This window comes from Asterias amurensis, chromosome 1 (genome assembly GCF_032118995.1).
Source record: "Asterias amurensis chromosome 1, ASM3211899v1".
NCBI classification, from domain to species: Eukaryota; Metazoa; Echinodermata; class Asteroidea; order Forcipulatida; family Asteriidae; genus Asterias; species Asterias amurensis.
The window spans coordinates 21,846,578-21,861,000 of record NC_092648.1 but is presented as its reverse complement, the minus strand read 5'-3'; the positions used below and the strand labels follow the sequence as shown (position 1 = coordinate 21,861,000).

General features: G+C 39.4%; 2 protein-coding genes across 2 annotated transcripts; both read left to right on the top strand.

Moving 5' to 3' along the window:
- Positions 1-256: 256 nt before the first annotated feature.
- Positions 257-4,940, top strand: LOC139940073 (uncharacterized). The gene is made up of 4 exons (XM_071936347.1): positions 257-317; positions 1,986-2,090; positions 4,149-4,334; positions 4,687-4,940. Exons 1-4 carry the CDS (start codon positions 257-259, stop codon positions 4,938-4,940), a joined length of 606 nt encoding a protein of 201 aa, XP_071792448.1.
- Positions 4,941-7,070: 2,130 nt separating this feature from the next.
- LOC139950838 (uncharacterized) lies at positions 7,071-13,527 on the top strand. Its single transcript, XM_071949705.1, has 3 exons — positions 7,071-9,155; positions 9,828-10,031; positions 11,301-13,527. The coding sequence occupies exons 1-3, from the start codon at positions 7,205-7,207 to the stop codon at positions 12,083-12,085; spliced, it is 2,940 nt and encodes a 979-aa protein (XP_071805806.1). The 5' UTR covers positions 7,071-7,204; the 3' UTR covers positions 12,086-13,527.
- The last annotated feature ends 896 nt before the right edge of the window (positions 13,528-14,423 follow it).

The following is a 14,423-nucleotide window of genomic DNA, read 5'->3' as shown; positions in this document are numbered from 1 at the left end:
TGGCAGCAAGACTTGTTTCCTGTTGCTGTGGCAACAGCTTTTTATGGTAGCAACTGTCCTAATTGATTCGCGCGAAGTTGCCCCATAGCCGTATATAATAGAGTCGATGTAACTCTGGTTTCGGGATAAAGTGGTAGTCAACCACTAAAATTTGTTCGTGAGTCACTGGTTGCACACAGAGTCATACAATTTTGGAGACAACGCTAGGATCTTGAATTCTTGTTTTGGACGCTAGCTCAGTGAATTGGCTGCAACCATGGCGTTCTATGTGTTACTTCTTACGTGTGTCTGCCTTGTCGCTTCAATCGCAGTAGAAGGTAAAACTTGTTCTGATGCGTCTTTAAATATACAGAAGAACAAATAAAATGTTTAAATATTTTGGTGATTTTGATATTATATGAATGAATGAAATATAATTGTTATTCTATGAATAATAACGAAGTACAAGTCGAAGAGTGTCCCGTCAGCTGCGGTTTCAAACCCTCCCAATATACCGTTTGGTCAAACAACTATCATGACCTCAGACAACAAGCCTCGTGACTTGTGTCCGGGAAATATATATACTGGCATCTCCCTTTGGACTTTTGACTAACAATACAACCTTTAAATGTATTGTGTGGTTCGCATGCCATCACGTAGGAAGAAATGCAAGCCCTCTTCGGCTTGTACTTCATTATTATTCATGAAATCCCATTTATAATTCTAGATCACTGCCATATACCGAGAGCGCCTAGCCTGGAAGCTACATAGTTCTAATCCTCTGTGTGTTTTTTGTTTGCATCGGGGATAACGAATCTAAATTTCGGTTTTACCCTAACACCGATATGTATTCCTCAGATTTCTTTGAAAAAAATCAAAGGCATATTACTCGGGTGGGATTCGAACCCACGACCTTTACAATTCTAGTTGGTATGGCAATGCTCTATAATTGCAAAGGTCGTAGGGGCGAATCCCACCCGAGTAATGCCTGTGGTTTCCCACAAAACTCGGGAATGTACTGAGTGCTATATAGCACACATCGGTGTAAGGGTAAAACCAAAATTAAGATTCTTTATCCCCGATACAAAAGCATCAATTAAGGCAAGTGTTCTGTTATACAATGATTGTAATATAAGCAATGGTCCTTTTCAGCAATGATCTATCATCAAAGGGGTTGCTTGCTGACATGGCTGGCGGCGTCCATTGTAGATTCTTACTTCAGTTCGAGTTGCCAACTTGCTCCTATAACGGCGCATGGCAATCTTTGAAAAACCATGTCTCACTTTCCATTGGGTTGAATCGTACATGTCTGCCCGGACGTTGCTGCATAATGCAATTGTGTCCGCCCGGACTCATTTGCATATGCAGTTGTGTCCGCACCGTGCAAAACCGCCCTTGCAGTAAATTAAACGCCCTTGGTCGACGGAACACGTTCACCATCTTTTTACAAGCTAAGTGCATGTCATGAATGACATGGAAAATGTTTGGCCGTTGGGTATTCGCTGCAATCATAAAACATATAACACGTGTATATTCATGCTGTATATACGTAGGTTCAGTGCATGCAGGCTCGCTATACGCACGCACATCAGTCATACAAAAGTGTCCACCGGACGGTTCTTGCATAGCACCGGACACGATTGCATATGCAAAAGTGTCCGGAGCGGACAGTATTGCATGGCGGACACAATTGCATCTGACACCGGTTCATAACGGGGAGGTGAACTTCTAGAAGTAAGTTTTCGTAAACCATCGTGCACTGCTTTGCCCGTTCGCAAAGGAAACGTGCTTCGATTTGTCAAGTTATGAACTGGTCTGAAGGCGGAATGAGCTCAGTAACTAAACTAATTTCTCCATTATTCCGAGCTGTAAAGTGGCCAGAAGCGGTCAAAATCAAAATAAACAATTGCCTACATAGCCATGAAACATGATCTTGAACCTGTTTGATGCATGCTGTACACTAACGATTAAGAAAACAACAAATTATTTAAGGAATTTTCCTTCAGGTGGCATGAACATGACGTCACGGTTGACTCCCTACCGAGTGCGATTTGGAGAGAACGGTCGGCTGCGCATGGAGGATTTCGAAAAAAAGACGCCTTGCGGACAAGGTAAACAAAACTATTGTCTAATAATATGAACCCTTTAAAAAAATTGCATAATTTCCATCTTTATTCCTGAAGTTTTTTTTTTCAGATATGGGAATTAGGGTGTACCTCACCGCACTTGACAAATAAAAAAAAATAGACCGATTGCGCTATCCGACGTCACGTGACATGAGATGGGTGTTACACATTAAAGCCATTGTACACTTTCGGTAAACACTATTGTCCAAGGCCCACACTTCGTGTATCACAACTTCTATATCAAATAACAAACCTGTGAAAATTTAGGCTCAATCGGTCATCGGAGTCTGGAGAAAATAACGGTAAAACCCACCCGTGTATCCGCGCATTTTGCCGTGTCATGACATGTGTTTAAAATAAATCCGTAATTCTCGCTAACGAGAATTTATATTGTTTTACTGTTTTCTCAAAAAGTAAAGCATTTCATGGAATAATATTTTAAGGGAAGTCTTTCACTACTCCCTTCTGTAAACCCTGTAAGTTATTTGTAAATCTGTGACCTTTTTTTCTTTCTGTACCGAAGGGGTCCAATGGCTTTAACATTACAAACACGGCGTAGGGGCCTAGTGCATATCAACGTGCGTTAAAAAGACATGATTATTGTTGCTTTTGTTTGTTCAATCGAGGCTTTTTTTTTTTCTCAAAATCACTGAAAAACATTCTGGAGTTTGTACCATGAGACCTTACCGGTGGCTGATCAATGCCAGTAATTGGGGGACACAGTTCCACCAACTAGGACATTCTACGAGAATGTTCACACGATGTCATGTGTTTGTGCACGGAAAGTGTGATTTTACATTGCTCTCCCTTGTAGTGATTTTGCTGCCAATATTTTCAATAACAATGTCCTGAGAAGCTGCAAATTCCTTTATTTTCACCCTCAACTATTTGATTAGAAGTGGTAGCTGTCAGCTAGAGTCGGACAATTTCGCGGTCTCCCTTGGCACTTCCCGACTTCACGCCGTGCACAACGCAAAACCCACGGCGCGTGAGCTCGCTCAAACCTCGGTATTTACGTAGTCGAACCATACTCTCAGAATCATAAACCTCTTTTGTAGTAGATTACTGGATTTATCAAACAGAAAATGTGATTTAAATCAATGTCACAACATTCAACTTTATTAAAAGGGCCTCGCTTTGAGTTAAAAGTGTTATTTGTCGAAAATACAGCCGATTGTGATGTCTTTACTTTGTAGCTATGTTTTTCTATACACATCTCAGGTCACGTGAGCACATGTAAACATTGGAGCGCAATCGGTCTATCAAACTGAATTTGCCGATTGGCACTTGACTCCTAATTCATGATTTTGTTTTCTCAGAAGAACCAGCGCCAACAGGTGGTCCGGGAGATGGCTACAGCTCAGGTATGTTCAACTAAATTACCTGTTCTCCTCGTTGATTATACTATTTTCTTCCTTTATTGTACCCTTCAATATACAGTCTTTTTTTAACTCGTAGTGGTATGTATTTATTTATTCGTCTATTTAGTGCTGTATTCCTGTTTTGTTCTGTAATCTTGTAACGGGCACATCCACCACAAGCCTCGGCTTTTAGGATGATGCCTCCATGTGATGTGAATGTGGAAATAAATGTTTTATTGAACTCAATATTCATTTGACTTTACAGAATAGTTCAGATTAGTTTAGTAGTTGTTATTATGTGTCATTGAGTCATATCGATAATCCTTTACAAGAAAGTTCCTGATTTGTGTCTGACTGTTTCTTTACGATGGGTATTTTGTACTTTATTTGGAAATGGGCCTTGGTATGTCCTTGTTATTAAAACTGTATCTATTTGTGTGCATGCAGTTGGAAGCAGTTTTCGAATTTACACAGAGGTCAAATACATGCATGTTAACTCGAGTAATATTGTCTGCCTCTATAATACTGAGTATAGTTTCTTACTATGTGTAACGTCAAAAGACATTTCAACTCAGTTTTAAGATGCATGGTTGTAAATAAACAGCTGAAATTCATCAAGCAAAACTTTAAATATTTTGAGTTCTCAAGATATTTTGATATTATTTTGATTAAATACTGACAGAATTTACTACGGCATTCAACGAAGCTCCTCAATCGCCCTGTGCCACCTACCAAACGAGTTCTGTGGAACTTGTAAACCTGGATGATATCTCATTCCCCGTGAGGTTGGACTTTACTCTCAACAATCCAGTAAGTACCTCGATTGAGATGCGCTTCATGAAAGGATTGATTGAGGTCTTCACTGTTGGTGAGTTTTTACACTCTTTATATATTTGTACTATTATTATTATTATTTATTCGGCCAAGATTTCAATAAATAATACAAGATGCAATATTACCGAATTATCAATTCTCGATAGCGAGAATTACGGATTTATATTAAAAACATGTCATGACACGGCGAAACGTGCGGAAAAAGGGAATGGGTTTTCCCGTTATTTTCTCCAGACTCCGATGACCGATTGAGCCTAAGTTTTCACAGTTTTTTTTTCTTTTTCTAAAGTTGTGATACACTGTTTACCGAAAGTGTCCAACGGCTTTAATGAATTAAGTGATATACGTCCGATTACAAGTCTTTATGTAAATTTATATTTTGCCAGAGTTTGAACGTAACGTTGGTCTTGAAATTGAAGATTTGCATGCACTTCTGGATGTTAAGTTCAACGAATTTCAACGCTTCTGGATGACGGCCGAAAATGGCGGAGTAAAGGTGGGATTATACGGCAATGACGAACCGCTGATTCAATACATCGATCCGAGTTTCACGACTAATGAAGTGGACGGTGTTGAATTGTACTCTAAAACAAAAACTCCAACTGAGTGGAAGTTTTATGAGCCGTGTTTCAAATATTAACAAATATTAACTTAAAAACTGACTTGGTAACGAGCATTGGAGAGCTGTTGATAGTATAAAAAATTGTGGGAAACGACTCCCTCTGAAGTAACGTAGTTTTTGCTTCTAGCTAGAAGTCTTTTATTCCTATCTGAAAGCACACACATTCGTCTAACAAGGGTGTTTTTTCCCATCATTTTCTCGCAACTTCGATGACCAATTGAGCCCAAATTTTCACAGGCTTGTTTTTTTTTTCACGGTTATGATTGGATACACCAAGTGAGAAGACTTGTCTTTGTCAATTACCAAACGTGTACAGTGCCTTTAAAGGCAGTGGACACTATTGATTATTATTGGTAATGCAACAATTATTAACTTCGATGACCTAATGAGTCAAAATTTGTTATTTTCATGATGCATTATGTTGGGATACACCAAGTGAATACGACAATACAAAGTGTCCCAGTGCCTTTAACTATCTTATTCGCACTTTTATTTGTTAAACTACTCAATATTGAAGGCATCATTTTAAAGCTGTGAGATTGAAAGGCCATGCAATCTTATTAAAGGGAAGGTATACGCGTTTGGTAATTACTCAAAACAAATATTAACTTTAATAAAGCTGACTTGGTAACGAGCATTGGAGAGCTGTTGATAGTATAAAACAATGTGAGAAACGGCTCCCTCTGAAGTTGCATAGATTTTGAGAAAGAGGTGTAGTTTCTCACTAAAATAATAAAAGACTTCTAGCCAGAAGTATTTTATTCCTATCTGAAATCACACAAATTCATCCAACAAGGGTGTTTTTTTCTCTCATAATTTTCTAGCAACTTCGATGACCAATTTAGCTCAAATTTTCACAGGCTTGTTATTTTATGCTTATGTTGGGATACACAAAGTGAGAAGACTGGTCTGTGACAATTACCAAACGTGTACTTTCCCTTAAAAACATTTATATCATGCTTACCAATGTGCACAGTGGTTTTTTTTTTGTGCGCTTAGTATATAGACAGATTTGTTGGTGTTGATGAGTTCGGCGAACTGAAGAACACAGGTCTGTTCTATCAGTAACTGAAAATATTGTTGTACTAACAAGACACTGTGTAACGATGTAAAGATATGACTGTATATGTTGACAACTGGTCCTGTAGTTTTGAGTTACACTAATAGTTATGGTGTCTGTATCTAGCAATAATGGCTGTTCACCTGTTTTAAATAAATGCTAAAAATTGTAGGCATAACATCTGCTACTTTTGTTTCAGAAAAAAAAATTGTGTGATCAAATTCTAGCTTGCTAGGGTAACATTGTTGAAAGATTAAGCAATCCGCCTGCACGTTCCGTAGCTTGTTGAGTTAAATAATGTTGATTATTCAACTCAAAACGTTGCCATAGTAACGGTAGAAGCTTATTTCGGCAAGCCAAACGCATTTACTTCGTACTATTTTTAGACTTGGAGGCTGTTATGATTATATTATGAGAACATCGATCAGACTCATGGAACACTTTTGTTATTGAAACAAAAAATGTTTTGTTAGGTTTATGATTCTGTTCGCACACGAGCTATGCTTGTTGGGTCCGGTGGACTTATTCATTGAGGGCACCTTTGCATATTGGTTTGGGATATGGATATAATTATTAAATTTTCACATGGGCTAATTATGCGATTGTTTAATCAACAGTTTGGGCTCAGCCAAATGGTAAACTATTTGCAATAAATTGAATTGGCTACAATCATGGTTTGAGAGGCAAGGAACTTACAACTAGTAACCCCTACCCCCGCCATTCACGAGAGGTGCACAGCATGTTTTGATGTTCCTACAGTACCGTGAAATACGGTCGTTGACTGAATGTGAAAGGAAAAAGGAATTTCAAATGATACTTGTGTGGATCATTGTGTTCTACTTTTTAAACATCTTTCTAACCATGCATTTCATAACAAACGGTTACAAACGATTTTCAAAGACCAACTCGACCGATGCAAGGCAACGTGTTCCTTTAACACAAATAGTACCGAGACCAAAATGCAGAGCTTAGCACACAATTCATTGGTTACATCTTCAAAAGACTCGGTACACTTAAATTTCGTACAGGAGTTGTCAAATGGTGGCGCCCTGTACAGTTTGCGTCAACAACCCAAAAATTCAATAAAAATGGCGCACATTCCATATCAAGTGTCACCTTGAAGACCGTGAAGTTATTCTTGTTCGTTGAAATCTGTCTACAAAACATAAAACCTGACAGCCAATGTAGTACAATTTGGTCTCCTACATTTATAGCTTTTAAAATGGATTCAAACGAGGCATTATTTTCGTTGGAACTGGCGGTTGAAACGTTGCGTATCCGTTCGTCTACCGTCGTGTGTCGTCTGCCCTCCGTGGCGTTTCGTCTGCTCGACTTCCCAACTCTGCTCCTTCACCATGTTGACCCGGATCAGGTCCGAAATATCAAGGAGAAGATCAACCTTGGAACCTTTGGCAGTATTCCAGCCCAACTCCAAGAGCTTAAAGATCACAGGGGTAACTTTTGTATCAATAAATGCAAGTCATGTCTCCTCAAAATGAACCCTGAAACATTGCTTGCATATTTGAGAAACACCCCTCTGTACGTTATGCTTATCGATGTGTGGCCAGAAGTTTCAAAATTGGTCGCAAATTGTACAATTTCCTTGCAGAAAACGATGGAAGAAATTTCAGGAGATATTGAACGAAACGGCATTGACATACCGTCTGTTCATGGTCACCGAGATAGTTACAAGTTGTATAATTTAATGGGCAGTGAAGTAGGATGGATAGTGTTGAGGTATCGGTTGCTCAGCATGGGTGTGAGTCTAATGCCACATATTCCAGACACTGCTATAACAAGAAGGCGGACAGAACATGTAGATCTAGCCATTACACCGAGAAAAGCTAACACTGATGTCGTAACTACTGTGTCCGTGGAGGATGCAAGTTCAAAGATCAAGGAGAAGGATGTCATTCTTGAAGATTTAGAAGTTGAAGGTCAAACCAAGAAGACTATTTCAATTGCTGTATCCACTGCTGATCATAGTCCAGACTTTCAATTGGAGAAAGCAAATCAATGTGATCAAAAAGGCACTAAGATGGCAAATACCACAAAACAACGACATCACCAGCACAAAGTTGAAAGGTCAATGCCGCTTATGCAGAATGACGACCTTTTTGTGAACAATACCCATTGTCCACCCCCTTTGTATTTTAACACTGTCAATGAGGACTCGCCAATTACCTCTGGGATAAACATTCAAACACTGGGCAGAAATCACAGGGAGATACATGAAAGAGGTTATCTTAACACAAGTAATGACAGGAAATCACAAGTTGCATATAATTTGAGTGAGGAGTTGAGTACAATGTCCAGCGGAACATGCTCCGAGGAAGTCATTCATGAGGTAGAGACGCATTACACTCTGCCCTCTCAGAATCCAACTCTGTCCCCGAGGTGGAGTGTTCGCAAAACTCATCGGAAGTCAACAACAGAAAACTCTCAAATAATTGAAACCAGTAAGAAGCATAGGAGAGATCAGCCAGATCTAAAGCAAGCGCGCCAAGTTCAAGGTTCAGAAACATGTAACAGGTGTCAGTTAAATCTGGATTCACGTCATCAATCTCAGATGCCAATCTTGGCAGCACTGCTCCAAGAGCTGAGCCTACTCCACGGTAATGTCCTTCAGAATGAGCCCGTATCAAGAGAACTCATTCAACAACCGCCCCGAGGAAAACACAAGCCTCAAGCAGAGGTTGTTTCATCTCCAAAAGGGAAAGAAAACATTCTCATTAGTAAGCCACAGTCGGTCATACAAGAGGAGAAACCCTACCGCCATAAGCATCAAGAGTGTACCAAGCCTCCTCGAGGGGTGCCACCAACAAAAGGATGGTTGAGACAACAGCCGGTCCACAGCAAGCGCAAGACCAAGCTCCATTACGGCATGACGCACTCACAGAAACTGAGACTGAAGAAAAACAACCCTGAACTCCTCAAGGAGCTGGAAGTGGAAGAGGCGCGGTTGCGGACCTTGCAAATGGAGAAGGAGCGGATGACAATGAGAGATGATGATGATTTTATCGATGAAGTCAGTAATCTCAATGTCTCGACAGAGATCACTCATCATCTTGAGGATGAGAAGAGAGTTGATTACACTCCAAGGACTGAATCAGTTCCTGAGGCAGAAGAGACGAAGACGTCTCCCAAGAAAATCAAACGCAAGCAAATGAGGGGTTAGTTAAATCACAACAGACAGCAGCCCAACAAGTGTGGCCAAGGATTCACACTTTGCCACACTAGTGGGGCTAAAGAAACTGTTGGCATGTTTTGTTTATTAAGACGAGGTGAAGACTTTTTTTGCATTTTAAATGAAAAATGCACCAGACTTGTATTTCTTTTTTTTCCTTTTTTTTTGGGGGGGGGGGAGGTGCAAGCTTAACGCGAACTTGGGGTAATGTGAATATAGCATTAATGTGGTTGCAATTGTTTCTTTATGTTAAGTTCAATTTCAGCCATCTGGGAAAAACAGGTTTGAATTTTGGGGAGGGGCAAATGGGGGGGGTTGTCAAAGAACGAAAAGGGGGGGGGGGGGCAAATACCCCTGCAGCTGAAAAAACTGGTGTTAAGTTGTGCCTTTGATAATTAGTAGGCTTGGAATTTCATCTTTTTGAGAGTGAAAGACCATTTTCATTTTGCAAAGAACTAAAATTACCGCAAAATAACAAAGGTTAATCCAGCTAGCTCAGTGGACAAGATACTTTACACAGATTTTGGTGCGTCTACAGATGTTTAAAAACTGGTCTTTTTTTCTGTTGCTTGTCAAGTTGTTGAAGAGCTAAAAACTGATATGAATTTTGCTGAGCTGTTTACAGTTTCTACGTATTGTTGTTTATTCCAATTTCCAGACCAGCATATGCGCACAGAGGTCTCTAATAGGAAGGGTCGTATCGAGGAGCCAGTCGTTGAGCCAGTCGTTGAGCCACAGCCACCATTACCTCGGCCTCGCAAACTCACAGAGGGTACATTTGTTTGGGGAGATAAAGAACGCCATTTGGAGGATAATGCTGGGGAGTTTCCTGACATGCAGTTTTCATCGGTTGAACCAAAAGGTAAAGAAACACTTGGCGGAATATTTCCACTTAAATTTGATCTTGTAGCCTTTATAACACAAACAAATTAAGGTTATCTCATAAATTGCCTTCTGTCCAAATTTTATTGCCATTATGATTTTCCTTCCACGAAGTCACTACCCTCTCTGCGTTTCTGTTTCCCTTCGGTATTCTAAGCCTGGTCTGGTGTCTAGACAATTGTACGGTAGTTGTTGATTAAGTGTTGATTTTTCATTATGAGAAAATAGAATTAGCTATTCCAAACTACTTACCAACCAAAAGGACCAAGTCCATTAGTGCAAAAAAATAGTTAATGGCCTGACAGTTTTGACCCTAGCTGTGGTTGAAACATAAGGCCATTAAACCATTATTGCATTTTAAATCATGCACAATTGATTACAAGTGCTTAAATAACTGTTCTATGCTTATATACGTATTATGGAAATTGTGTCTTTGCCCTGTGGTTTCAAACGCTTTTCATATACCAACTCGCATGATCCAAGGCAACATGTCCTTTTAAGGTCGCAATTTTGTCTAATCTACCCAATTTTTGTTATAACTGCATACATGTACAACTGATAGTGACACTATGGAACTTCTATTCATTTTTATTACTACATGAAATTTGTGTTTTAGAGGTTGCAAACTCTATGGAACTTCTATTCAAAGGTTTGAGTTCATTCCCAAAGTAGCTTTCAGCATCACACACATCGTCCAGTGACTTCACACAAACATTTGGCATGCATTGCATATTGTTGTCCAAAATTTGTTTGCCTTTTTTCTACCCCTTTCTTATATTTAAAATATTTAGTTTTTTTATTCGATTTGCACCATTGAGCATGGAAGAGAATTGAAGAGTTTATTTTTTGATACTTTGATGGTTTACAAAAGTGCAGGTGTACCATATGAAATATATTAATCCAAAACTCACGGTCTGTGGCTGATCACACAATGAGTCATCATTCCTTTTAAAAAGTGATTTAGTGGGTACTTTGTTCAGTGGTGAAAATATCATTGAAAAGCTAACAAAACAGATCATTCTTGTGTTATTTGATGGACAACATTTGATGAGGTTTGTTATTTTATGCATAATGTTGAGACACACAAAGTGAGAAGACTGGTCTTTGACAATTACCAATAGTGTCCAGTGTCTTTAACATGCAAGGAACACTGATGTTCATGTTTGTGTGAAATGGTTAAGATAAAATATTTTCATATTTCATTTAAAAATCATTTTACTGTATGTGTGTTTTTGTTTTTTGTATTTAGACTTGAGCAGTAGTGACAAGAGTGCAAGGAGCATAGATGTGTATCTACCGACTGCTTCACTACAGGAATCTGACATAGACAGCCAAAGTGATGATTCTTACAGCACCAGCTACTCCTCCTCTAGTCTCAACCAACATCCCAAGACAATCCAAGTTCCTGGTATCCCATCAGAGGACCCGAGCCAGGTAGATGTAAGTCATGCCGAGGAGGTGCCTGATGTACAGTACTCAGATGATTTCATTGACTCGGACCGCTTTGCGTCCACAGGGGAGCAAGAATTGGAACCTCTCGCATCAAACAAGTCAGAGTCCTATCACTCAGCGCAGTCGAGCTTCTCATCAAGCAGCTCAAGAAGTTCCTCAAAGTCTCAGGTTGCATTAAATCCTCTGCCCTCTTTGATGCCTTTATCCAAAGACGTAGCAACTAATCTCCAGAAGAGGCGACTGAGTATTCCCAAACCCAAACTCTCAAGCATCTCTCCAGTGCCAGTCAGGAGGACTTCTAAGACGTCGACTCTGTCTGTCAATACCGCAGCAACTCTTGATCCTCATAAAGAATACGAGCGCTCACCAACACCACCTACTCCTAAACCGAGACCATCTTTGATGAGGTCCTCGAGCTTGTTTTCAGAGGATTCCCGTCTGCGGTCGACTGTTCCTTCTTCCGAGTTCAAGACGGAGGATTCTCAGAATGCGGATTGGACAAATAAGGATGAATCAGAAGATAACTATTCTGATGATTTCAGTGATTCAGATCATGAGAGTGATCAGAGTAACACATTCTAATCAAGGGCTGATTCTTTGGTCTCTTCATTCACCTGGGTGAAATTTAAGCTCAAATATTTATATTACTGAGAAAATCGTATTAGCTGTTCCCAACAATTTACAGTCTTAAAGGACTGATGGTATTAATGCAAAAAGTAGTGAATGGCCTGATGTAACGACCCTAGCAGAGTCTTTCTCAAAGGCTAACATGAGAAGAAAGACTCTGCTAGGGTCGAAACATCAGGTCGTTAACAATTTAAAAAATATTTACAAATCTGTGGGTACAACCATATGTAAATCTCTTTCTGGGAGAAGTGTTGGTTCTGAAAAGAGATGTTTGGATCTTAATCTTTTGAACAGTTGGCTGGTTTCTCTTGAAGGCGAGTAGATTACACTGAAATGTCCAAGTGTTGTGGCTCTTTTCAGATCCAGACCCCCAACAGAAATGTATACGTGGTTGCACCCCCAAGTAAACTTAAAGGAACACGTTGCCGTGGATTGGTCGAGTTGGTCTTTGAAAAGTGTTTGTAACCGTTTGTTATAAAATGCATATGGTTAGAAAGATGATTTAAAAGTAGGATACAATGATCCACACAAAAAATTTTACTCCCATAAATGGACGACAGTCAACAAGGTAAAAGGAAAACCACGCAATTTCGAGTGATACTTGTGTGGATCATTATATTCTACTTTTAAAATATCTTTCTAATCATATGCATTTTATAACAAACGGTCCCAAATGCTTTTCAAAGACCAACTCGACCGATCCAAGGCAACGTGATTTAACTGGTTACTAGTGATAGTGATTTTCTGTTATCCACACCATGCAAAGCTTCAGCAATGTGGTAGTTACTCTAAGAAAGAGTTGTTTTTGTTTTGGGGGGATTTTTTCTTAGTTTTGTATATTTTCACATCAGGATAACTGGAACTCAACAAAAAATGTATGGAAAGCATTGTTTGTACACATATTGGGTGAATTTAATACAATATTGTTTACCTTAGTATGTGTCAGCTGGTCAGTTCTTAAAACAAATTGCGCTGTGGTTGGGTTAGCTGTTCTGTTCATATATAAAGCATTATACGTAAAGACAACCCATAAAGTAAAATTTCTGATGATCTTTTTTTAACCAACTAGGCAAAATTTCATTAAGCCTTTGAGCACAGGACAGTGCTAAGCATAGGAAAGTGTGAAATGTATTTGGATTGACATTTGTTCCCTTGTCACTTTTGGCTCAGGAAATCAAATTGTCAAGTTCTACGTTTCAAAAGTTTTATGAGTTTGGACTGAGATTCCATAAACATATCTTGTCCACAGATACTCCACAGAGAGGCACTTGACCAGTGCATCTATGCCCTTAGTCTTTGCCATTTTAGTTTTGCAATGGGCACTTACATTTGAAAATTTTAAAGTCTAACCTAACCACTGTATTTGACCACTGTATTTTTGTCAAGTAATGAAGATTATAAAAATCCTATGACCTTTTACAGTTTTTCTTAGTTTTACAGTTTTTGTTGACATGCCGCGACTCCTTCCCCTTCATGTTTTGCAACAAAGGTGTTTTTTTATTTAATTACTCTGTGGCAACTTCGATGACCAATTGAGTCCAAATGTTCACAGATTTGTTATTTTATGGACGTGTTGGGATACACCAAGTGAGATCTACTGGTATTTGAAAGTTGCTAAAGGTGTACTAGTGCAACTAGTTTTGCATGTGACTAAACCATTTATACAGTGAAATGGGTTGGTTTATTTTATTCACAGGCATAAAAAACCGTCTTTCCACCGTCCGGAGACGCCATCACCCAAAAGAGATTTATCTACATAGCCTCACTTCAAAAAAATTCTTATATCTAGAATTCCTCCACCAAGCAACTTTAAGTCTTATTTAATATGTACAAGGTTTATCTTCTACGCCAACAGCACAACTTTACAATCTCATTGTTTAGTTTTCTGTCAACTCTGAAATAAGATTCTTGATTCGGGGTTCACATTAACCTCCAAGGTTCACCAACACAAAAAATTGTACACAGTACAACAATGGTGTTTATTATTAAGGTCCGATTTTATGAAACTGACTCCCAGTTTTTGAAATGTATGTAGCCCTGCACGGTAATCCAGCTTTTCAACTTCTCACACCATATTGAACTTCGCATGGAGTTGATGCTTCATGCACTAGCAAGCAACAACAAAAGGCGGTCCCAAATACAGACCCAGTCATCGATCATTCGAGCCACTACGGCTCCATTGAAGGCCGTTCACCTTCAGCTGGAACTCTAGCCTTTAATCAAGGCGCACGCGGCGGCGGCACATGATGGGCACCCCCAGATGTCATGCACGAAAAAGGTGGCCGATCGCGCG

What these genes read in the sequence shown, in the direction of transcription:
- LOC139940073 (XM_071936347.1), top strand. Translation starts at nt 257, where the DNA reads ATGGCGTTCTATGTGTTACTTCTTACGTGTGTCTGCCTTGTCGCTTCA. An exon ending in AAAGACGCCTTGCGGACAAG is followed by an intron (nt 2,091 to 4,148) that starts GTAAACAAAACT and finishes AAATACTGACAG; the next exon opens with AATTTACTACGGCATTCAAC. An exon ending in GATTGAGGTCTTCACTGTTG is followed by an intron (nt 4,335 to 4,686) that starts GTGAGTTTTTAC and finishes ATATTTTGCCAG; the next exon opens with AGTTTGAACGTAACGTTGGT.
- LOC139950838 (XM_071949705.1), top strand. Translation starts at nt 7,205, where the DNA reads ATGGATTCAAACGAGGCATTATTTTCGTTGGAACTGGCGGTTGAAACG. An exon ending in CAAACGCAAGCAAATGAGGG is followed by an intron (nt 9,156 to 9,827) that starts GTTAGTTAAATC and finishes TCCAATTTCCAG; the next exon opens with ACCAGCATATGCGCACAGAG. An exon ending in TTCATCGGTTGAACCAAAAG is followed by an intron (nt 10,032 to 11,300) that starts GTAAAGAAACAC and finishes TTTTGTATTTAG; the next exon opens with ACTTGAGCAGTAGTGACAAG.